The sequence below is a fragment of the Pteropus vampyrus genome, unplaced genomic scaffold (assembly GCF_000151845.1).
Source record: "Pteropus vampyrus isolate Shadow unplaced genomic scaffold, Pvam_2.0 Scaffold307, whole genome shotgun sequence".
Taxonomy (NCBI): Eukaryota; Metazoa; Chordata; class Mammalia; order Chiroptera; family Pteropodidae; genus Pteropus; species Pteropus vampyrus.
Genome location: NW_011889088.1, coordinates 879,376 through 902,639, shown reverse-complemented (window position 1 = coordinate 902,639; position 23,264 = coordinate 879,376). Strand labels below are relative to the sequence as shown.

Sequence of the window (23,264 nt, the reverse complement as noted above, 5' to 3'; positions counted from 1 at the left end):
CGGCATGCTAGTCCTCCAACTTTGTTCTTATTTTTCAAAGTTATTTTGGCTGTTCTAGGTCTTTTGAATTTCAATATGAGTTCTAGAATCAACTTGTCAGTTTGTACAAAAAAGCTGTATGGATTTTGATTGGGATTGTGTTAAATAGATCAATTTGGAGAGTGTTGATGTTTAACAATAATGAGTCTTTCAATCCACAAACAGTATTTTTCTCCATTTATTTAGGTCTTATTTAATTTCTCATCAATTTTATAGTTTTCAATTTTGCATGTCTTTGACAGATTTATCCCTATGACGCTTTATTTTTCTTATGCTATTTTAAATTATATTTTTAAATTCAGTTTAGGATTGTTGCTAGTATGTAGAAATACAATAGATTTTTGTGTATCAGTCGTGTATCCTGCAATCTTATAAACCTATTTATTAGTTCTGATAGCTTTTTTGTAGATTCCATAGGATTTTCTTGAATGTCAGATTTTCAAGACTGGTAGTAGTATTTTTTTTCATACTTTAATGATATTGCTTCATTCTCATTTTTCTTGAATTGTTTCCTATAAGAAATCTCTATCATCATTATCTTTTCTCCTGTGTGGGTAATGTACTTTTTTTTCCTATGGTTCCTTTTAAGGTTTTTTCCTTTATCACTGGTTTTGAACAATTTGATTACAATGTGCCTTAGTAGTTTTCTTCATGTTCCTTATGCTTAGGATTCATTGAGCTCTTTAGATTTGTAGGTTTATGGCATCATCAATTTTGGAAGGTTTTTAGCCATTATTTCGCAAATTTTTTTTCTGTTCTCTCCCCTCTCATTCTGGGATTGCAGCTACACATAAGTTAGACCACTTGAAGTTGTCCCGCAGCTCACTGATGCTTATTTTCCTTCTTTTCTTTTTGAGTTATTTTCTTTGTGTTTTATTTTGGATAGTTAATATTGCTATGTCTTTTCAAGTTCACTAATCTTTTTTCTACAATGTCTAATTTGTCATTAATCCCATCCAATGTATTTTTTACTCCAGATACCATAGTTTTCATCCGTAGAAGTTTTGAGTTTTTTAATGTCTTCCATGTTTCTACTTGATATGTTTGATCTTTCTTCTATTTTTTTTTTAATATATGAAATATGGTTATTATGACCTTTAATGTTCTTGTCTGCTAATTCTAACATTTTTATCAGTTATCGATTGGTTTTGATTCATTTTTCTCTTCATTTTAGGTTGTACTTTTCTGCTTTTTATGTCTGGTAGTTCTTGATTGGGCGCCAGACATTGTGATTTTTTTACCTTTTTGGGTACTGGATATTTTTGTATTCCTATAAATATTCTTGAGCTTTGTTCTCAAATATAGTAACTTAGAAACAGCTTGATCCTTTTGGGTCTTGCTTTTACGATTTGTTAGGCAGGACCAGAATAGTATTTACTTTAGAGCAAATTATGTCCTACTAATGAGGCAAAACTCTTCAGATTACTCTACTCAGTGCTCTGTGAATTATGAGGTTTTCCAGTCTGGCTGATGGGAACAGGCAATATCCCAGACCCGGTGTAAGCTCTGGATACAGTTCCCTGATATCCTTTTGGGTGATTCCTCAGCCTCAAGTAGTTTCCTCAAATGCACACACACTGATCATTACTCTGCTGAAACATACTCTAAGGAACTTTCGGTAGGTTCTGGAATTCTCCCTTTGTGCAGCTTTTTCCACTCCAATATTCTTCCCCGTGAACTCTAGCTGCCTTAGCCTTCCGAGATTCTCAGCACTGTCCCTTCAACTCAGGGAGCCTGCCAAGCTCCGTCAAGGTTCTCCCTGCTTGCTATGCTGCCTGGAAAGTCTCAAGGCATTAAACTGGGGCAGTTATAAGGCTCACCTTCTTGGCTTCCCGTCTCTCAGGGATTATTATCCTGTGTCATCTGATGTCCAGTTGAAAACCATTGTATTGTATTTTCATTGTATTTATTATTGTTCTATGTGAGAAGATAAATTTGTTCCCATTGGCCAGAAGCAGAAGTTGACTGTTTGAAAATTGTGACTTACGCACAGAAGAGCATCCACAATTACCTTGTAAAATATCTCTGAGGAACCAGAATTGAATCTGAATAATTTGTGCCAGCTCTAGCTTTTGCATTTAGTGTTTGGAACCAATTTCTTAATTTTTGCACAAAAGCCAGAGAACATTTGATATAATTTAATTACTTTGGTCTCAGATTTCACTGAGAGATGAAGAGAAAAACATTTTCCCTGCCTGACATGTTTCTGGCTCAAATATGGTATTTCTTTAAATTTCCAAAATAATTTTTGATGAGACAAAAAAATCCCTTTGGAAAACATAATCTTATTTAAGTGATCATATATAAGTTCTTTATCAGGAAAATTATTCTGCATGTATAGTATCTTTTATTTTAAATATTTAATGCTTCCATTTTGTTGTTTGTAATGGCAAAAGACGGGGGAAAATCTAGCACATGAAAAACCTAAGTATCCTTCTATGAGAAAATAGTTAAACAAATGATGGCCTATCTATACAGTGTCTGTTTAAAAGAATAGACAGCTCTAATATGTATTGATACATAATGGCCTACAGGATATACTGACAAGTAAAAAGAGCAGTGATGTATATACACACAAGCTTGATCTTGCTTAGTCTGTCTCTAGAAGAATATATGAGAAACTGATAACAGTGATTACCCCTGGGGATACGAATTAAAGGTTGAGATGGGAGGGCGAGATTTATTTTTCAATGTATACTTTTATGCTACCTACTTTTTTAAAAACCATGTACATGTGTCACTTTTCAAACCTGTTTTTTTTAAAAAAGATAAAACAAACTGTTCTTTATTTCAACTTCTCTACTAGGAGTGATCGACATAGGAATTGCCCTATTTGTCGCCTGCAGATGACTGGAGCAAATGAATCTTGGGTGGTGTCAGATGCACCCACTGAAGATGATATGGCTAACTATATTCTTAACATGGCTGATGAGGCAGGCCAGCCCCATAGGCCATGACCTTCGAGTGTAGTGTTCTGTTGCTATTGTGGGCCACAAACACTTTGGTCATGGGGGAAGAATGCAGGGATGTTGTGGCACAGGCACAGAGAAATCAATTTTCCCCACCCTCTTATTTCTGCTATTCTGACAGTTTGTCTTCTTTCTTTTGATAAATTTTTCATGTCTTCCATTTATGGTAAACTAAAATTTGCTAATGTTTTGAACCATATTTTCCTATTATTTATCTGTTCTAATATACATTAGAACTAATTGCTCTTGAATCCTTTGCTGAGGTAATAGTGACATTCCCAGAGGCTTCTGAAACACTACTAAATTTCAGGATAGGAGTATTCTGGAATCTGTTTAGTTAGGTTTAAAATAAACCTTGAATGTTAAAAAGTTGTAGCCATCTGAGAGAAAATTTTAAATGACTGAAAATGTAGACTACATCAAAGTGTGTGTTACTACTTAAATTAGTCTTCCTGCTGGAATCTAGGAGTATGTATGCCCTCTTGTGGTTAATTAGTGCTCCTTTAATAATTTTTACTTGAAATGATCAAATGATCCACAGTTATTTCATAACTTTAGCAGTGTGTTTGGAACTACATGTTCTTTACTTAAAAGCCTTTCCCCACGGCCCCATGCCCCCCAATGCTTTATAATTTGGGTGAGGATTGTAAGTTGGGCAAGACTTTGCCTTATAAATGGATTTCTGTTTGGGAGAATCTTCTTGGCTGTTCTAGAAATGCTTTCCCACAGCTGGGAGACTATTCTAAATAGCTTTTGATAATGCTCATGCATCTTGGAGTTTCAGAAGGAAATTTTTCATCACAGATCCTAAACTTTATATGTCCAAATTATGAAAAATCATTCAATATTGGTTTATGGTGCTTTTATTTTCTGAACTTGAAGGCATCTTTCTGAGGTAAAATCCTCAAACTTCTTAGATTTAGAATAAAATAGGATGTAGCCTTTTAACCATATGTACATAAAACATCTCTGAAAATTAGGAGATAATTTGGCTTTCTTGCTGTTTTCCTCTACTTCCTTTGAAATATTTCGAAAGATGGAATTATAATGTTCACTAATAGCACTTCAACCATTTTTTAAAATTTTTCTGTCAATTCGTTTTATGTTAAACATTAATATTTCAGCATATAATAAAACTAGGGCCTGATGTCTCCTTTTAAAAATACATTAACATTCCATGTAACTTTTCTGACTATTGGTAAGTTGCAAATATTATTATTTTCCAAAGTACCAAAGTATACGATTTAAGTGGCAGAATTTTTGGATACTAGGATTTTAATAGGTGTGCAAATTAAATAATTCATTTCTAGGAAAAATGTCTGACCAAAGGTAGCTTGATTTCCCCCCAAAATACTGATAACTAATTGGTTGACATTCGTGATGAGGGCAGCACTGTACCAAGTAGCTACTCACTCACTAAGGGTGTTTATATAGAGAGTATGGGAGCTCTATCATATCAACCTGGCAATGCACTTTATGTTTGTGTGACATTGAGAATATCCTTTCCTCTGGTTTGTAGGTTAATACTTTAGACACTGAGACTTTATCAGCAGTTTTCACACTTTATTTCAGAAGTAGAATCTTTATCCAAGCAAAATCTTACTCGTAACCCCTATATACATGTGTTGCACATGTGTGCATGTGTGCACACACACCCTATACCACTATATCAAAGTCACATTTTATTGGTATAAATTTATTTATATAAACTTCATATAATACTAAATATTATAAAGTCAGCCAATGAAAACAAGTATTAATGCATTGATGATATCCAGTATATTAGAATTTGGTAAAACAGTTGTATGATGGGATTTGTTGTTTTTTTTTATTTTTTATTTTTTTCAAAAAAAAAAATGTTTTTTAACTAAATTCAAGTCAAATTTGCAAAACCTTGATTCTCCTCCATGGATTGTTAATATTCCATGAACATATTTTGAAAACCTTAGGATAAATGATTCTCTGAGATCTTTTACAGCTCTAAGATTTTAAATTGTCCTTTTGGTTAGATTTGCTGAGTCTAATTCAGATTGCTTAATGTAAGAATGTTTCTAAAAATGAACAAAGTTGCTTTACAGGTTTTTAGCCAATGATTTTATCCTTCAGAATCCTTCACCTCTTGAGGAATTATTTAACAGTGAGCACAGTAACTTGATATTGCCCAAACCTTTCTATTTTCTAATATGAGCTCCAAGACACTAACTGAATCTACTGTGAAATAGAAAATGTTTTTTATTAGCCTTATCTAATAAATGAGCACAGGTTTTTGCTCACTCCGTTAAACTGGGTGATAATTCTTTAGATGTGAATGTTAGGTTATGTTGTAATAACTAATCGTAAAAGTTGTAAATTTGTTTAATGGATGAAATGTACACTTTTTGTATTCTGTACAGCTTTGTCTTTTTTAATTATGAAGTACTTAAATGCACTTACTATAATAGGAAATATATAATGTGTGCCTTCTTGGATTTGTGAAATGGTTTCATGAACTATAAGGAATTTGTTTTATGAGTTATGAAGTTTTCCATATCCTAACTCAGTAACATAAGGGGTTTACTCATCTTATAATGCTACAGAACTTTAGTTTAAGAAAATGGCTTTGACTACTGAATTCAGAAATTGAGAATAACATTATCCGTTTTAGTCTTAGGGTAAACTGATATATTGTGCAATAAATAATCTTTAGCAAGTAAATTTTAGTTAATTGAAGAGTTTTTTTAATGTGATTTTACATTCTTAAATACTAAATGTTTATATTCTTTAGAAGAGTATTTTCTATTGTGCTCTGGGGGTTGTGATGTTTGTGTGCTGTGTTTTAAAATTCATTTCAAATGGGATTTGATTTCCTTATATCTAATATATACCTGATTAATAAGGCTGCTTGAAAATATCATTTGATTCAGTGGTTTTTAACATGAGAAGTTGGAGTCATTAAAAGGCAGTCTGAAGAATTTGTATTTTTAAACTGGTTTTTTTCTTCATTAAGTCAAGCTTACTTTGTCCAGGAATAAGAAAACTACTTAGAGATTAGAGAAATTGCTGATCACCCACATTTATGCTGGGCAACACAACAAATATAAACAGTTGACAGCAAACTTTCATTTGTTTCCATGTTATTTTATCCTATTGGACAGTAAAAATAATTGATAAAATATTCATCCTATGGCAGTTTTGATGTTTACCTTGTAAAATCATTTCTAAGATAAAATTAATGTAATTGGAGAAGAATATTAGAATCTTAGTGTTGAAAAGAGGAAAGCCATTTATAAGAAGTAGCAGTTTTTAATTAAATTTACTCATCATCACAGAGAAGCCCACATTTTGGTATCAGAAGACGTAAAAGCCTCCTCAGATATATTTTGATAATCTTGCAGCTGTTTGTAGTCTTACTCTCTGGTATCCTCTATCTCTAATAAAATATTTATTTAGAGGTTGAGAGTATAAAAATTTCCAAGGAGCTATATTTGTCTGATTAGTGTCCCTTTTATTGCAGTTAGTTATACTCGTTCTTTATAATATAGTCATTGTTCAGGTATGGAATACTTAGGTGTATTACCAATATTGGTAATACACCTAAGTGTACACAGTGTAGACACCTTCACTGTGTCTACAAACCTAAAAAAAGATGAATGTTGTTTCACCAGCACAGCACTCAGAAACAAAGAGAAAGCCGCCAGAGGAATGTGTTTGCAACTCTGCTTTAATCCAAGATAAGAGGAAGTAAAGGCCCAGGACAGGCCTTGGTAAACACCAACCCAGGAGCTGTGATTTGTTTTTGTGAGGCAAAAGCAATGACATTGATCATTTCAGCAATGCAGTCTGAAGCAACACATAACATGAAGTTGAGCCTTTTAGTGCAGGTAAGAGATTATATGCCTCGAAAACTTCTTTTAGAAATGTGGACTAGACTACAATTGCCTTTGATTCCAACTGTGAACACGAAAGAAAGTAGGATTCACCCCCAAAAAAGGTCAGTTAGGTACAATGATGTAATAAAAGCACAAAGAGCTATAGAAAAAGGTGTCTGAAAAGTTTGCAGGACAGGTAAAATCCAGTAAGTGTTGGCTGAATAGGTTAAAGTATTATCTAGGAAAAAGGAAATGGACATATGAGGTTTGGCTCACAAAATAACAGGGCAGCAGTTACAGGAAAAGTTAGCAAAGGTTTACCTTCTGAGTCTAGCTAACTTCGGTTTGAAATTTTTGAGTTTTCCTACTGAATGTCATCCATGTCTGAGTCTTAGTTAAAAATAAATTAATAGTTATTGATAGCTTTCCATGATGCCCAATCTTGAAGTAAAAAACTTAAACATTTGCTTTAAATAATATTAAATTGAAATTGTTTTAAATTACTGAGCCATAGTCCTAACAGACTTTATTTAATAATTAAAAACAAATACTTGATATAGATAAAATGACACTGAAAAACTGTACAATGCTTGCTATGTTAGGGCAAATATTTACAAAAAGATTTTCAAAAATAATGAATATCTAAGATAAATGCTGGGTTTTCATTCAATGTCATAATTAGCTATAAGGTAGCATATATGTTTGCCTAGTAGAAAAAAAAAAAAAAACCCATTGATCTGTATGCTAAGTTGACCAGTGGAAGGAACAAGCATTATAAAGTCATAAGACAAGACAATCCAAAGTCAAATAAGCATTTTTACAGGCAAAAATAGGGTTCTTCTAAGCCCATACAGATTCAGAAGGACTTCCCATAGTCTACGTTTGCCCACAGAAATAGACAGGAATGTCCTTGAGCAGCTTGCCATGTATTAGGAGCACATATCCTTAAAAAGTTGTCAAAAGAGAAATTCATTTAATCAGTCAATATACATTTATTGAGCACCTACTATGTACCAGGCACTAGTAACACAGATGAAGAGTACATTGGCAAAGCTTAAATTCAGATTGGTTTTAAAAAATACTTTCTACCTGGCCCCTGGGACCACTTATATCTTCTGAAAAAGTCCACATATTAGGTAAGGGAGAAATTTCATCTTTAAAAAGAAATGCACCAGGTTACAGTGATTAAGAATTCTAACATTTGTGAGGCTTCATGGAATTGTGGGGAAAGGACTAGATTAGGAGAAGAGACACCTCATGTTAGTCCTATTACTTATTTGGTGTCTAACCTTAAGTAAATTCTGGCCCTAACTCTTCATAAGTAAAATAATAACTGGGTTATAATCATAGAATATTAGAGCCAAAAAGAACAGAGATCATCTAGTCCTATACTCTTCAAAGTCCTTAGTTCAATTGAAAATATGTAGACATCTCAATGAAAAACTGATGAAAGTAGTCACTGAAGAAGTAAAGGCAGCACCCAGAACCTCACACTCCTTAATCTCTCCTACCCTGAAGGGAGGAGAATTCACAGAACACCATTTGAAAACCTCTCATCTAGTCCAAACCCTCACTTTTCAGATGAGAAAACCAAGACACAGAATAGAAGTGTTGTGCACATTTGGCTTCCTAAATAGAAAGGAGGGTGGAGGGCTAAATGAAAAAATCATAAAAAACACAAAGAAGGAAGTTTTCTATTTTAATTCTCTCCAAGTAGCTCCTTTACAAAAGGGAGCTTTACAATTGATTTTGTTTAAGGCAGCCAGCCAGCCAGAGGCTGAAATGAACAACTACTAACTAGCCCGCAGGGCCAAAAGAGGACTATGCAGAAAACCACACAGACCTCATGTCAGTGGGCACTGGACTGTGGAACACCCTGGCCCCCACAATACAAGCACTAGCAATTTCAAGAGAAGTACTTGGAAAATTAGGAATGAGTATAGACAAGTGTCCAGCTCCCACATCCCCAAGGAGGAGTCACCACCTATTACTCATAAATATTAACAGAAGTGGGCATGTTAGATCTTAAAGTGAACAGTGCAACCAAAACGACTAGTTTGATAGTTCTTCAGAGGAATCCTCTCCATGGAGGAAAGTCCTAGTTTGGTATTTCGACCACCATTAATCACAGCAGAACTTAAAATTAAACCAAAAAGTTAAAATGCATGTCCAGTACTGGACCTACTTGGTCAGGGCTGTGATCTCTTCTGATTTCATGGCATCAGACAGGAAGCTGAGCTCATTACATAAGGTCTCATATCGGAACGCCATCCGGATCTGAGCAACATTTGTCTTTCGAATATCATTTCCTTCAGGCCCTTCTTTATAATAATTTTGTCCCAAAAATTTTTGCTTTTCCTGTGGACCAAGAGAAATACAAATGAAACAATATACCTTAGATTTACTTTCTGTATCCGCACGGCAGCTCTGACATTAGCCCCACCAAATCAGATTAGTGCCCCTGAAGCAAGTCCTCCATCAGGAAGGCAAGGAAGAAGGCAACGTGAATACTCTATGAAGTCCCTCATGAGAACTGACAAGGGCACACAGTTGGGTGGTTCTGGGGAGCAGCACCAATGCAGCCCTCTTCCTGTACCAGTGACCTCACTCAGAGGAAGTACCTGCGGACCTAAGACGCCCTCTAGGGCAAAGGTTCTCAACTCTGGCTGCACACCAGAATCACTCAGAAAACCAAAAAAAGTTACTGATATCCAGGTCCCATCCCTAGAGTTTTTTATTCCATCTAAGTACTATTCAGCTATTCAAGAAATACTGAGTGCCTACTAGGTACCAGGAGCTATACTAGGCCTGAGGGATATAATGCTGAACAAAACAGTCTCTGCCCTAATGGAATTTACATTCTAGAAAGAAAGATAGAAAAACACATAACTAAATATTACAGTGTCAGTAATAATCGATGTTATAAAGAAAAGCAGATTAAAGGGATAGAAAACGATGGCAAGTGTGTGGCTATTATAAAATGGATAATCAGGGAAGGCCTCCCTGAGAGGAGATGACATGAGCAGAGGTCTGAAAAATGTGACAGAGCAGGCATGAAAATTCAGAAGTCTCCTCCCCAGAATACTCCCCTAGGACATGAGTTTCAATGTGACAGAGACCCTGCTCATCCAGTTCATCACTGATCTCATGCCCTAGAAAGTGCCAGGCGCACAGCAGGCATTCACTGTACATATGTTGAAAGGACAGAAGGGCAATGCCCTCACACACCGCACCTGATGTGAGAGGCCGCTCTGCAGCACGCTGTTCCTGGCGATTTCACACAGGTCACATGTGCTCAGCTTCCACACCTGAGCTGCAATTGCATATTCTTCCATAAGAGCTTCCTAGATTCCCCCAAAAGTAAATGTATTAGATGGTAGAATATCCATTTCAATGCTTCACATGTTTCCAAAGCTAGAAACATCAGACGTTGCAGATTTAATTTTTCTCTAATGACTGGCACCTGGCTAATCAAACAACATCCTCCCCCTTAAAGGAAAAACTCCTAAGATCTTTTTTGTGTGAAATCTCAGGTTACCAACGTGAAATATATTGAAGAACACCTACACATTTATTCATTGACCAGCACATGTTCAAAGCCCTGTGCCGGTCATGGGGACACCAGCCTTCTCCCCTGTGACAGTCCCTGGGTCAGAACACTTTAAATACCTGTTCTATAGCTTTGCTTTTTATTTAACAGGCTGTTTTCTTAAGATTGTCCAAAATTAAAAGTTAGTCTGAGTAAAGAGCAGAGCTGGAAACTTAAATAAGAATGAGAAATGATCAAGTGTCAGTACTGAGACTGTAATCCCCAAAGTATTTGGGTTTGATCTGTGCTTTCGCTTTATCTTCCGGGATATGAAATGTCAAATTAATCACAAGCCCTGCCGTTACCTCTTCTCCACCCAATTGCCTCTGTATCATAGAGCAGCAGTTCTTAAATGTGGCCTTAGGATCCCTGGGGGGTCCCCAAGGCATTTTAAAAGATACTCCCCTTTCCAAATGTGTATCTTTGTGAGACAAGGTTTTCTTCATATATTTCGATAAAAACAATTTATCACAACAGATTTAATGTGGATATGAGAATCTAGCTGCCTTCTATAAAACCAGATATTAGAGATTTGCAAAAATATAAAATAATGGCATTCTCAGTATTTTTTTGTTTTTGGAAATACGATTATTTTTCATAAAAATTGCTGTTTATATTAACATTTAATAGGTTTATTAATGTTATTTTAATGAGTTAATATTTTTCAATTTTGCATTAGTTTCTAACAGTTAAATATCACTAAATATAACTCATGTAAACAACAGCTCTCTGAGGGCCTCAATTCTTCAGAGGTCCTGAGACCAAAAGCTTGAAGAACCTGTCCTAGAAGACTCTGGCACTTCTATTTTTACTAATCAATGGCTATCCTATCAATACCATCAAAATGTACTTGGTTACACTAATGGCTGGTCCTCATGCATGACATCACCTTTCCCTTACTCTTCCCTTTCCCCAGAGCAAAGTGTAATAATAACAATAGTATTAACAAAAGCGGTAGCTAATATATGCAGACACTGTATTAGACTCTCTGGTTCACGATCTTAATGAATCCTCACAATATGGTAGGGGTAGATGTAGAGACAATTTTATCACTATTTTATACATGAAGAAGAAAAAGATACAGAGAGGTCAAGGAACTTTACCAGTATCACAGAGCTAGTAAATATCAAAGAGAGGGAAAATAGAGAAAAGCAGAGAAATGAAATGGTGCCTTCAAGGATTCAAGGACCCCAAAAGACGGCTCCTGGAAGGAACACTTACCTCACCAAGAGCTCAGCTCTTATCTTCACTGGGCCCCAGTCCTGCCCGGAAGGCAGGACTGAGCCATATGCTCAGGTGCCTGCAGAGGGAGGACAAGGCACCTAAAGTCTTCGCCTTCCCCTAAAGTCCTCACCTTCGTGTAGTGGAACTGCATGGGGTCATCGGTGGAGAGAGAGACATGCAGTCCCTTGTGCAGGAACTCTCTCAGAGGGTTTTTAGAATATTCAAGGAACAGACTGTTGTTGCTAAGAGGAGACATGGCAATGGGGATCTGAGCAAGGTAGTAGAGATACTGCAACACCGGACTCTGCAAAAGAACAACCAAACTCAGGTGATAAGTGCCAGAGAGAGGAAGGGGGCTGGGTAGACAAAGGGACAGAGGGAAGGGAGAAGCATCATCAGTCGAAACCAGGGGTCTGGGCAGTGTCTGTGCAAGTCCAAAGCCAGGACACCCAGTCCCTATCCTGTCTTCGCCCCACCTCTACATTCACCTCATTCCTACCTCACATGCCCATCTCTCCCTGGGACTGTCCTCCCACCCAGTGTTGGAAGTGCTCCCTCTTGGCTCCAAAAGTGAGGCACAGCTCAGGGCAGGAAGGGCAGCTGCAAAGCCCTGGGCTGACCCCAACCAACAGACTCAGCTCCTCTCCCCCAGGTGCTGACCCCAGTGGGTCAGTCCAGGAGATGCCCCACTTTTGTTTTGTTGCTTTGACCACAAACATTCAGGTTGAGACTATAAATACTCCAGCTCCTCACAGATGGGTAGGGCAGACCTGGCCAGCCTAGAGTGGATTTCTGATGTAGCACCCATCCCACATGGAAATGTGACAGGGGGTTAGACCTCCCCGAGGTCAGGGCAAGGGAGCGGTTTGAGCAAACATGGTTCCTAGGGGAGTGATACAAACTAAGGAGAAGGTTGAATGTACAGAGTTCATGGTAGCATTATTTACACCAGTGAAAAGTTGAATGGAGTCTGTCCAACAACTAGAGATCGGCTGAATCAATAACAGACCATCCGAATGCCAGGCCATTCTCTCAATAGCCTTTAGAATGATGAGCATGGATATTAAGTTGCAGCACAGAAAAAATGCTAGTTATATAAAGGGACAAGGAATCAAAAATTTGTGTTCATTATCATAATAAGCATATTAGAAATATGCTCTAGAAAAAAGATGAGAATTGGAAATACTATGAAAGCTAATAATGGCTGTTTCGATTAAAGCAATAGCAATAAGGTTTTTTTTTTTCATATTTCCATTTTTCGGAAAATCCAAATTGTGATATATTTAATAATACTACTTTCAAAATTAAATATGAAACTTGGATGACTACAGACACCCCAGCCCAAGCCTTTTAGCATCACTTGGCCAGAGGCACCCAAGGGGCGGACAGGAGCCCACGGGATCCTACTCCTCAGGGGGGCCCAGGGCAGGACTGTCATTGAAGGGCAGGAGTCTGTGAGTGGCCTGGTTACCTTCTTGAGGAGCAACCCATGAGAAATGTTGTCAGCAGTCAGGAAAGCAGACACGAGGTGGGTGATGGAGCCAGCCTCTCCACAGTGAGGCCGGAACAGAAACGTGCTTAGACCTCGTTCCCTACAGGAAAAGTAAGGTTCTTGGTCATCGCTGGTCCACCCTGCTCAGGACCCCACAGGCCTGGGGCCTGCACCACCAGCTCAGGGGAGACAGTCACCCATGGCAGGGTCAGCACAGCTGACACAGGGCACTCTAAAAACTACCCTTCCCAAAATGCAGAGGCCCAGGCCCAGAGCTCCTCAGAGACAACAAACGCCATCTCTGGGAAACAGAGAGGGGGCCTAGTGGTAGAGAGACCCTGCCCTGTCTTCCGTTCACTCCTCCCCTTCCTCTCTTCACCAGGCCTTGTAGCCCAGATTCATAGACCTTCAGAGCAGAAAAAGCCATAAGAAACCATCGAATCCAACTTCTTTGTTAGACAAATGGGCCAACTCAGAAAGTAGAATTAGAGAATAAAAGCCATTGGGCAAGTCAGTGGCAGAGCTAGAACTAGAGCCCCATCTCCAAAAGCTCAGCCCCGGACACCCCGACCCCAACACCAGGCCATCCTCTTTCAGTCACGGTGATATTCAAAACCTCCACTAGCACGGGCTCAGGCTGAGCTAATGAGGTCCCATGGCCCAGCAGGAGTGGGAGGGATGCTAGACTTGCAGGGAGGGGAGTAGATGGCTCAGTGTCCTTCTGTGCTGGGCACCCAGCTCCTGCCCTGTGCGCCTCCTCTGAGTGTGTGCACCGGTAGGAGCCATGCATGTAAGATGGTAGATGGAAGCATCATGAGGGCATCGGTTTAGTCTGCTTTGTTCCATATGATATGTCCAGCACCTAGGACAGTGCCTGTCACATAGCAGGCCTAATAACTTATTGCATGAATAATTGCACATGTGAACACTGTGTGGTGGTAAGTGAACATATATGTGTGTTGACATGTCCTGTGTCTGTATCATATCAGAGGGACAGGTACCCACATAGGCGTGGGCAGGTGTGTGTGAACATGTATGTGTACAAGCATGGGGCTTGGCTTTGTAGTGCGTACTATCATGTCTGTTGTCTTGGGCATGCCTGTGTGTGTGTGGCCCTGTGTGGTGCACTGGGGCGTGTCCCTAGGTGTGAGGTGTGAGGGCCCGTGGCCCTGTGTGCAGGGCCAGCTCACCCACCTGCGGAGGTTGTTGAGTATCATGATGTTGGCATACATGTAGTACAGGTAGTAGCTGTAGGGAGGGTTCTGCTCACTGGTCCAGATATCCGGGCTGGGACTCTTCTCCGAGAACATGTGTTCGCTGTGCTTGGATTCATCATCCACACTGTCAAACCCTGTCACCTAGGCAAGAGGAGGGGTCCTACATCAAGCCAAGGCAGATGAGCTACCAGAGGCCTGGAGTCCAGGCCTCTCAGGTTTGCACCTCAGCTGTGGACCCCCTGGCCAGTCTGAGACCACATTCCTCCCAGGGAGGGGGAGTGGGCACAATGCCACCATCTGTCCCTCCAGGGCTTCCAAAGGTACCCAAGAGGGTGCTGCTAAGCCCCTGTGCGGTAGTGGTGACAGTGAGGGGACTCTTAGGCCAGGTAAAAAGTAAGGCAGCCATACCCACTGCCCATGCCTCTGATATGCCAAGAGGAGGCCAGCACTACAGGGTAGCAGCAGCCACTGCTGCTATAGTGGGGAGGGGATGGGCATTTCCTACGCACCTACTGTATGTCAGGCCCTGCTTAAAGTACTGAGCTCCCATCAGCTAATTTGATGCTCAGAGTGACCCTGGGAGGAAGGGCTTGCCTGTGAGCAAATCAGGGCAATTAAGGAGCTTGCCCACATGAGAGGACCAGGAACGGGACTCTCTGGCTATAGGGAGGATACCCTCGGGCACATCCCAGGTGTGGCCACTAAAATCCAGCTGTGATGTCTCACAAACGGGCCAAGGTGAGCCCTGTCCAAGACGGCCCCTTGGAAGCCTGAGCCGTCATTCTTGGGAGGAAGGTGGCTCTGCTCCCCAACTCCTCCCTGGGAAGTTCCCTGAGCCAGGTCAGAGAAGCTCAGGAGACTCCCAGCCTTCCGTTGCAGTTACACCTCAGCCGGGGGCCCAAATGTGCCCCTGGGGGCCCCACCCTAGTCACAGGCTTCCTAGTGACCCGATCCCAGAGGTCAGGCCCTGACCACAAATGACCTATGAGGACATAGCCTCTTAGCCAGCATGTCTCGCTCCTTTCACTCAGCCAAAGCTATGCTTTGGGAGGGGACCTCTGAAAGACTGCCCACTCGCTCCACGATTGGCCCAAACTGGGGGGCTCCCAACCCAGGCCCATCCTCCCCTTTGGGAGCCAGCCTCTCTCAAAAGAGTAAAGGACCATGAGGGTCTTGGCAGAATCTTCCTTGTCATAGAGCCATATGTGTCAAAGGAATGACAGGATCCCCACTATAGTTCTCAGTGTGGCCTGGACAGGTGTGGGGGTCCAGAGGACCCCGAGTTCTGCTCTTTGCTCACTAGTTCCAGGCTTCATGAGAACTCTCAGTGCCTAACATAGGGCTAATGTCAGCCCCTCTACTGAACTGTATCCAACTGATGCAAGGCCTCGAACTGGACCTCCCGCAGGCCTCAAGCATTGCAGGAACAGGCCCCAGACTCTTGTCTTGACCCTTTTCCCCGACCTCTAGGCATTTTCTGCTCCAGGCCATTCTCCACACAACAGCCAGGAGGGTGTTTGTCTAAAACATAAATTCAACAATGTCTTTCAGCTCGTTCAAACCCTTTCCTGGTAGCTGCCCGCCACCCCACCCCACAAAACACACACAAACTCAATCACTCCTACTCCATGACCCCAGCCCTCCAGACTGTTCCCTGCCTCCCTCCTTGTCAGAAATCATGCTCCTAACCTCCACCGGATACTGAACTTGTTTCTCACTGTCTCCAGCCACCTCTATTCTAGCCACCCAGAGGGAGGGCCCAGCTCCTGTGCCTCTCATGCCCTTTCAGGAGGAGGGAGGCAAAGCCTGCCATGACCCCTGGGGAGGCCCCTCCTCTCTCCACCACTGTGCACATCACCTGAGGCGCCACCTACACTTACGTATTTGAGAAAGAGGTGAAGCTCTCGGTGATCTTGGGGGTTGATTGTGGCCTCAAAAAGGGGCAGAAAGATGTTCTCCAGCATCTTCCCAAAGCTTGGCAGCAGCTTCTTTGACCTAAATATGTCACTGAGGAAAGCGAAGACTCGATGACTAAGAAAGCCCCACTGGCCGCCATGGCCCGCGGGAGAGCGACATCAGTCACTTCTGCAGTCAGCTCATGTCCCGTTTAAATACTCAGAGGAGAGTCAGAAATGTGGCTTGAACACAGATCCTTCTCATCCTCTCCAACTCTTAGCGAGTTCTGAAATACTAGGCCTTGGTTTGCAAACTCAACACCTACCCAAACCTATCAGAGAACTTCCTCAAGCCAGAGGCCATGCAGCAAGAAGGATGAAGGGATTCAGGCTGACCGAGGGTCTGAGAGATGAGTCCTCCTATTCCCCAGTGATACAAACTCTCTGCCACTTAGTTCAGTTTCCCTAAACCACAGGCCCAGCCCATCCAGAGGCGATGAGCCTCACATCAGCCGGACAACTGGAGAGGACAGTGGTGGTCTGAGTCATATCTAGGGAGTGGGCCGCAATGTAGGCCACCACCAGGTCACTCATATCCTGATGCTCACCCAAAAGGATATCCTTATCCTACAGTGAGAAGAAGATGGGCAGAAGTTCCCACTGGGCCCTTGCACATATAACTTCTTCAAAGAGTAAAAGTTCATCATAAAGACAACTCTGCCAACCACCCTTCCCTATGGAAAATCCCTGGAGAGAAGAGGCCTAAGCTGGCACTGGAACAGGACCCACCTATCGATAGTGCAGACTCAGCAGCCCATTCGGGACAGGTTGGAGCCCCAGAGGGCACAGGCAGAGAGCGGGCTGCCTCACTTACTAGATCCGGGGCACCTGGATGATCCAGCGCATGTTGGGTGAGTAGACCTTATGCTGGATGAACCAGCGGGCCAGGTTGGGCCACTCATCAGGACTGCGGCCGTAGATGGAGAGCCGTGGCTCAGAGTACTGGTACTTGCTCTCCTCCAGCTCCCGGGCCACCTCCTGACACCAAGAAGAACTCAGGTCAGTCCGAGAGCACCCCAGCTGCTAGATCCTGCAGCTCCTTCAGCCACCTGCTGCCGGGCTGAAGAGGCCTGATCTACATCCCCTTGCTGCCAAGTGAGCACTCACTCTGCCTCAGCAGATGCTCCTTCCTGTAGGGAAAGGCCTTGGGTCTGCACTGTCATACAGTACCAGTATGTCATACTGGCCAGGTAGCAGACAATGCTCCACATGGAGCTAAGCTCAGGCTGCGAACAGACAGGACAGCAAGCCTGAACACTGAGAATCCTCCCAAGGTGTATACCCTCCCCCTCCTCTTGCTTGCAGTTGGCACAGTGAACACACGCAGCACCAACTTGCCTGAGCTTAGGCAGCCAGTGCCAGAGCACCTCAGCCTTGCTGGAGCTGGGTGGTGGATGGACAGGGATTCGGGGAGGGAAAGAAGGCAAGGAGGCCATGTGCAGCCCCATCCTCTGAAGGCTGATGCTGTCAGGTGCCTGAGGACGGCTTGGAGAGGCCGAGGGCTCACTCACCTTAACCATCCGAGCAAAGTATTCTCCTCCCAGGTAGTTTTCAGTTTTCAAGTACAGGTCACGCAGCTCACTGGCCCCCACGGGGTTGTATTTGGAGTTGAACTTGTCAAAGCGATGGAATGTCTGCCGGCCCTGGAGAGAGGAGATCATCAGCCAGATCACCACATTGTGTGCAGCCACCACGCACATTCCCCTCTCCAGGCCTTATGTGTAGTCACATTGAAAGATGTCTTCTATGTCAGTTCTTGCACAAAATCTTGCAACGTCCTGGGCCCAAGACCATGTATCCTCACTTGGTCAGCCCTGGGTCCTTTTGTGATGCCCTCTGTGAAGAAGGACCAGAGAGCCTTGTGCTCCAAACAGCCATGGCTAGGAGCATGGCTGGCTGGGTAAGCAGAGAATACTAAACTATTGAACAATCAACAATAAAGTGTGTCCTATTAAAGCTTAGACTTCATGAGGTACTTTCTCCACCTTACCTCACTCAATGCTTTGTTTGTTTGTTTAACACAGATTTTTTTTTTATTGTGGCAAAAATATACTTAACACAAAATTTACGATCATAACCATCTGTTGTGTAACCATCCATCCATCTCCAGGACTCTTCATCTTGTAAAACTGAAACTCTGTACCCATAACAATAACTCCCCATTCCCCTCTTCCCCTCAGCTCCTGGTAACCTCTATTTTCCTTTCTGTCTGTATGAATTTGCTTATTCTAGGTACCTCATACAAGGAGAATCACACACTACTTGTCCTTTTGTATTTGGCTTCTTTGACTTAGCAAAAATTTTTCAAGGTTCGTCTATGTTATGGCAGATATCGGTACTTTATTCCTTTTTAGGGCTGAAAAATATTCCATCATACAGATACACCACATTTTGTTTCTTCATTCATCTGTCAGTGGACACTTGGGTTGCTTCTACCCTTTGGCCATTGTGGATAACGCTGCTATTAGCATAGATGTGCAAGTATCTGTTTTAGTCTCTGCTTTCATCAGTTCTTTGGAGTAGAATTGCTGGAACATATGGTAATTCCATATTTAAGTTTTTGAGGGAACTCCATTCTGTTTTTCATAGTAGCTGTACCATCATTTAATATTTTAATAACTGTAATACCAATAGTCCCACAGAATTCACCATTTTATAGGCAAAGAAATAAAAGCTTAAGTGAGTTGCTTAAGGGCACACAGCTCCTAAGTGACAGAAGTGGAATTAGAACTGGGACTTGCCTGACTCCAAGTCACATACTCTTTTCCCCTGTCCTATGACTGCTCTAAGCCCTGTTATTTTCTGAGGCCAAATAACCTCTCACGGTCTCCATGGCTAGAACAGAGCTACTTATACAGCCAGCCTCGCTCCTAGCACTATCATGGCTGCTTTTCAGGGGACTAAGTCCCCTACTAGGACTGCTTGAGACACCAGGGCAGAAGCTCACTCACCGCATGGACATCCAGTGAATCCACCGTGAGGTCGTAGGGGTCCATGTTCAGGCTGTCGAACACCTGCCTCAGGGTGATCTTCCGGCCCTGCTTCTCGGCCACGATTCTGTCAGGCTCCGTCTGGTACGTGTGCTTAATGAAGCGCAGCAAGTGCTTCTGGTTCATGCAGGCAGCCGCATGGATGTGCGTGTCCACCTGCGACACAGCACTCACCAGTCCGTGAGCCAGGCCACCTCCCCTGGCAACGAGCATGAGCGCACCCAACCCTCCACGCGGAGCACAGAGCCTCAGCACTTTTGGGGCCATGGGGCAGCCTGTACCAATGCCCCCTCCCCATTTCTCCTCTAGATTTTAGCACTGGTCTCCCTCCTTCTAGCCTTGCTGCCCAACATACAGCCTTCCATCATCAAGAGATCTTTTTAAAATGTAGATTGTGTCTGGCCACTCTCCTATTAACAAAATGGCCCCCATGTATTCAAGATAAAGCTCAATCTCCTTAGTCTGGGATCCAAGTCTTGCTTCAAGCCTTTACTCTCATCTGCCACTGCCTTGGTCTGTGCTCCAGCCATGACACACACTTCCAGATGCCCGAGGCCCCGTGCTATTCCACACCACGTCACTTTGCCCATGCATTTCCTCAGCCTGGCATTGCTTACTTCCTCCTCACCAATATCATTCACCTGGAAATTTCTGACAACCTCCTTCATTTGAAAGCCAGCCCTGATCTCCCAAGCACAGCTGATAAGTCTTTCCCTTACTCAACCTAGGAACCTGGCACAGACTCTCCCTATACTGTATACATCTTCCTAATCCACTCTGAAATTGTCTGCCTACTCCTCCACTGGACTGGGAGCTCCTCAAGGACAGGAATCATGTTGGATGCACGTATGTCTCCAGAACTTTTCCAGAGCTTGCTACGATGTGTTAGTTAAATCAATGAATGGACAAATGAACAAATGAACAGGTGTTGTAGGTGCCAATAGTTTGGATGATATCTACATCTTCATATAACCCTGAGGACCCATCAAAATGCCCCACAAGACCCCACTCTACCCACCAACCTCCCATGGAACCCCCAGAGCCTTCCCTTCAGCTCTCAGCTCCTAAGAAACAGAGCCCTGGCTAAGCTAAGAATGGCCTAAGGTCATAGTAGGCACCCTGACTGCCCTTCCAACAGCCCAAGGGGCCTAAGGAGGTTCCCAGGGAGGGTGGCAGCAGCCTCACAGGCCAGGGTGCTGCCAGCCACCACATTGTGCTCTTGCAGTTACTGCTTCAGCCAGCTATGCACTCTGCCAGGGCTGGAGTGAGGAGGCACCTGCCCTCAGGCCCTGGAATGCTGTCCATCGCTGGCCAGTCATCTCCATGTCATGCCAAACCAGACATTTGATCTATTAAACCTCTTTCAGCATTATACCACACAGCCTATGTCATCGGCCACATCATCAAGGCCCTTCCTGCCATTAATCCTGCCATTCCTGCCAGAAAGACAGACATCAGAGAAATGAAATGATTTAAAGCACCAGAAGCATGGTGTAAATAAAGGCTTAGGCACCTCAGGGATGGGCTGGCCTCATGTGGATGCACAAGAGAAGGTCAGCCTGGCTCAGCGCAGCCGGACACAACTGGGCCCAACTACACCGGCGTGACTCAGCACGTTCTGGGCTTTCTGGCTGTGTCCTCCAACTGACCAGTGACACACTGCAGGGTGTGCAGCCTGTCCTTACTCTCTTACCTGAGTCACAAGATGAGGGAAGAAAACAACTGGACAATCCAGGAAGCATCCACACTTCAGAATCCCCAAGGGGATTATTTTTTTAAAAAAGTAAAAGACATTATTTGATGTCAGTGTTTTCAATTGATCAGAAGACACAAGTGTATTCCTTCTTTTATCAAAGACCTGGGTCTAAAACAGTAGAGTTTCCCAACAGGCCAATAGCTGGCCTCTAAGCCAACAGTGACTGTTTCCATATCCAGGCAGACATCAATAATCAATTACAGCACTCTTTTCACTCAGCTGTGGGAGAAGCCTGAGGTAGCCACTCCCACCTGGTCAAGCTTGGCACAGAAGATGAAACCTATTTGCTATCCCCGATATTACCTCTAAATCAAAGTGGGTAAAGCCTAATCCTGCCCAGTTCTCAAGCAGCAAACACACTCAGCCCCTCGTCCTAAGCTCTGAGCAGAAAACAGTCATCATCTCAGTCACACAGTCCTGCTGTTGGGCCTCATGGTATCCTAACCCATGACCTGCTGTGATGTTGCCAGAACTTCCACAGATGCTACCCACATCCTGGCCATGCACAGCTCCTGCCTCAGAGCATGGCCCTAGCCTGCTCCTACAACACTGACAGACACCGTGGGAACACAGAGGCCACCCTCCCCACCCATCCGGGATTTCAGAAAGCCAGCTCTCTTCTCACAGTAGACATTTCCAGGACAAGATAACAGAGCTAGCCCCCAGGAAGCAGGAAGAGGCAGGCACAGGCCTGACTCAGAGCAGACCTGGGCCCATATTTATAAACTGACTGGTGCCAGAGAACAGGCTGCTGTGTCACACACAGGGGTCTAGGCCAGCTCTGTCCAGATAGCACATTAACCCCAGACTAATGGAACTCTCAGGATGTGCTCTGGTAACTGAGCCCCCACCTGGACTCTCTCCCACACTGTGGACAGAGAGCAGCTGGGTGGCCCAGGACCACCCACTGGGGCTCCATCTCAGTAGCAAACAGTGTCGGAACCAGTGCAGTCAACAAGGATAGCTCTGCCCCAGGCAGCAGGAAGCACTCAGGTCCAGAGATTCGCATACATGGAGGGCAGTGCTGCACTTGGCTAAGCGAGGAGTTTCCTCGGACGCCCATCTGGGCCTGTGCTGGACATGTAGGTGTGTTTGGGCAGGGCTGAGAGGAGCTGGCATAGAGACTACAGCACCCATCTGTCTGAACACCTGAGGCTCACAGAGAAGGAATAAATGGTGCTGCCAGGTAGGTGGTATCTAACATACAGCATTTCACCTCTGCCTGGAAAACCCCAAGACACTTCCATTTCTTAAGGATCTCATCAAAGTGGGAGTCCATGCCAGACCCCAAGATGCTTAATGGACATAATATTGGGCTTTTCCAGAGGGGGGCTTCCATCTACCACTGCTGATTCTCTCAGCCTGAGCTGGGCTTTCCCAGAGGAGCACAGCCTTCCCAGGCCTACCTTCCCTTATCAGAGTGGACCCCAGGGAGGGGCAGTCTTCCAGAGATCCCATCTGGGACAGAGGTTCCTATAGCAATGACAAACTCAATGTGACTCAGATGTGGCCATCTCTCTTCCAGGCAAAGCCAGCCTAATCCCATGAGCTTCTCTCCCAGATCACTATACTACCCTAGCCTCCTCCCTGCTTCCTCTGAAAATCCCCTGAGCCCTGAATGATCGAGGACCCCACAGGCCTCTGCAGCTTCACTCTCTCCGCAGCCCACCTCTCCCCCTACACCGAGCTCCAGCCACACTGCACCGTTTACAGTTATGTCAAAGCACTACGCATAGTCTCTCCTTTCTCCTACCACTCTCTCCCACATGGTGTTTGCATATGTTGTTCCCTCTACCTGGAATGCCATCACTTCCATTTTCCCTACCCCATCCTCTTCCTGGCTAACTCCTACTCTTTAAGTCAGCTTAGTTCTGGCATCTTTCTAAAAGCCATTCCTGTCACACTTATCACACTAGTAGTAATAGGCTGTGAACTTCCTATAGACAGGAAGTGACTCTTGTCCAACATTAAATGCCCCTGAGCTTAGCACTCTGATCCCTAATCTCACTGTCTAAGAGTTAAACTGAAGAAAATGGAAAGGCTGGAGGCCACAATCATTTACCACCTGAGCCCAGGCCAAGTCTCCTCATCCACTCTGGGGGAGGGGTAGAGAGGGAACACATACATCTCCTTAAATACACCTGACCCCAAAGGAAGCAAAACCACAAACTCCCAAGTCCAAAAA

General features: G+C 43.3%; 2 protein-coding genes across 2 annotated transcripts in view; one reads left to right on the top strand and one right to left on the bottom strand.

The window, feature by feature from the left end:
* The window catches only part of RNF141 (ring finger protein 141), a 28,227-nt gene extending 22,129 nt beyond the window's left edge, over positions 1 to 6,098 (top strand). Inside the window, exon 7 of the mRNA XM_023521592.1 lies at positions 2,846 to 6,098. Within this exon, the coding sequence (XP_023377360.1) occupies positions 2,846 to 2,996 (151 nt within the window). The 3' untranslated portion in view covers positions 2,997 to 6,098. The remainder of the gene's footprint in view (positions 1 to 2,845) is intronic.
* A 592-nt stretch (positions 6,099 to 6,690) lies between these two features.
* AMPD3 (adenosine monophosphate deaminase 3) overlaps positions 6,691 to 23,264 on the bottom strand; it is a 36,025-nt gene continuing 19,451 nt past the window's right edge. The window contains exons 6-15 of the mRNA XM_023521591.1: positions 21,017 to 21,187; positions 19,285 to 19,479; positions 17,845 to 17,976; positions 17,148 to 17,311; positions 16,259 to 16,385; positions 14,356 to 14,519; positions 13,141 to 13,261; positions 11,800 to 11,973; positions 10,090 to 10,200; positions 6,691 to 9,214 (exon numbers count right to left, since the gene is read on the bottom strand). Of these exons, the coding sequence (XP_023377359.1) occupies positions 9,038 to 9,214; positions 10,090 to 10,200; positions 11,800 to 11,973; positions 13,141 to 13,261; positions 14,356 to 14,519; positions 16,259 to 16,385; positions 17,148 to 17,311; positions 17,845 to 17,976; positions 19,285 to 19,479; positions 21,017 to 21,187 (1,536 nt within the window). The 3' untranslated portion in view covers positions 6,691 to 9,037. The remainder of the gene's footprint in view (positions 9,215 to 10,089; positions 10,201 to 11,799; positions 11,974 to 13,140; positions 13,262 to 14,355; positions 14,520 to 16,258; positions 16,386 to 17,147; positions 17,312 to 17,844; positions 17,977 to 19,284; positions 19,480 to 21,016; positions 21,188 to 23,264) is intronic.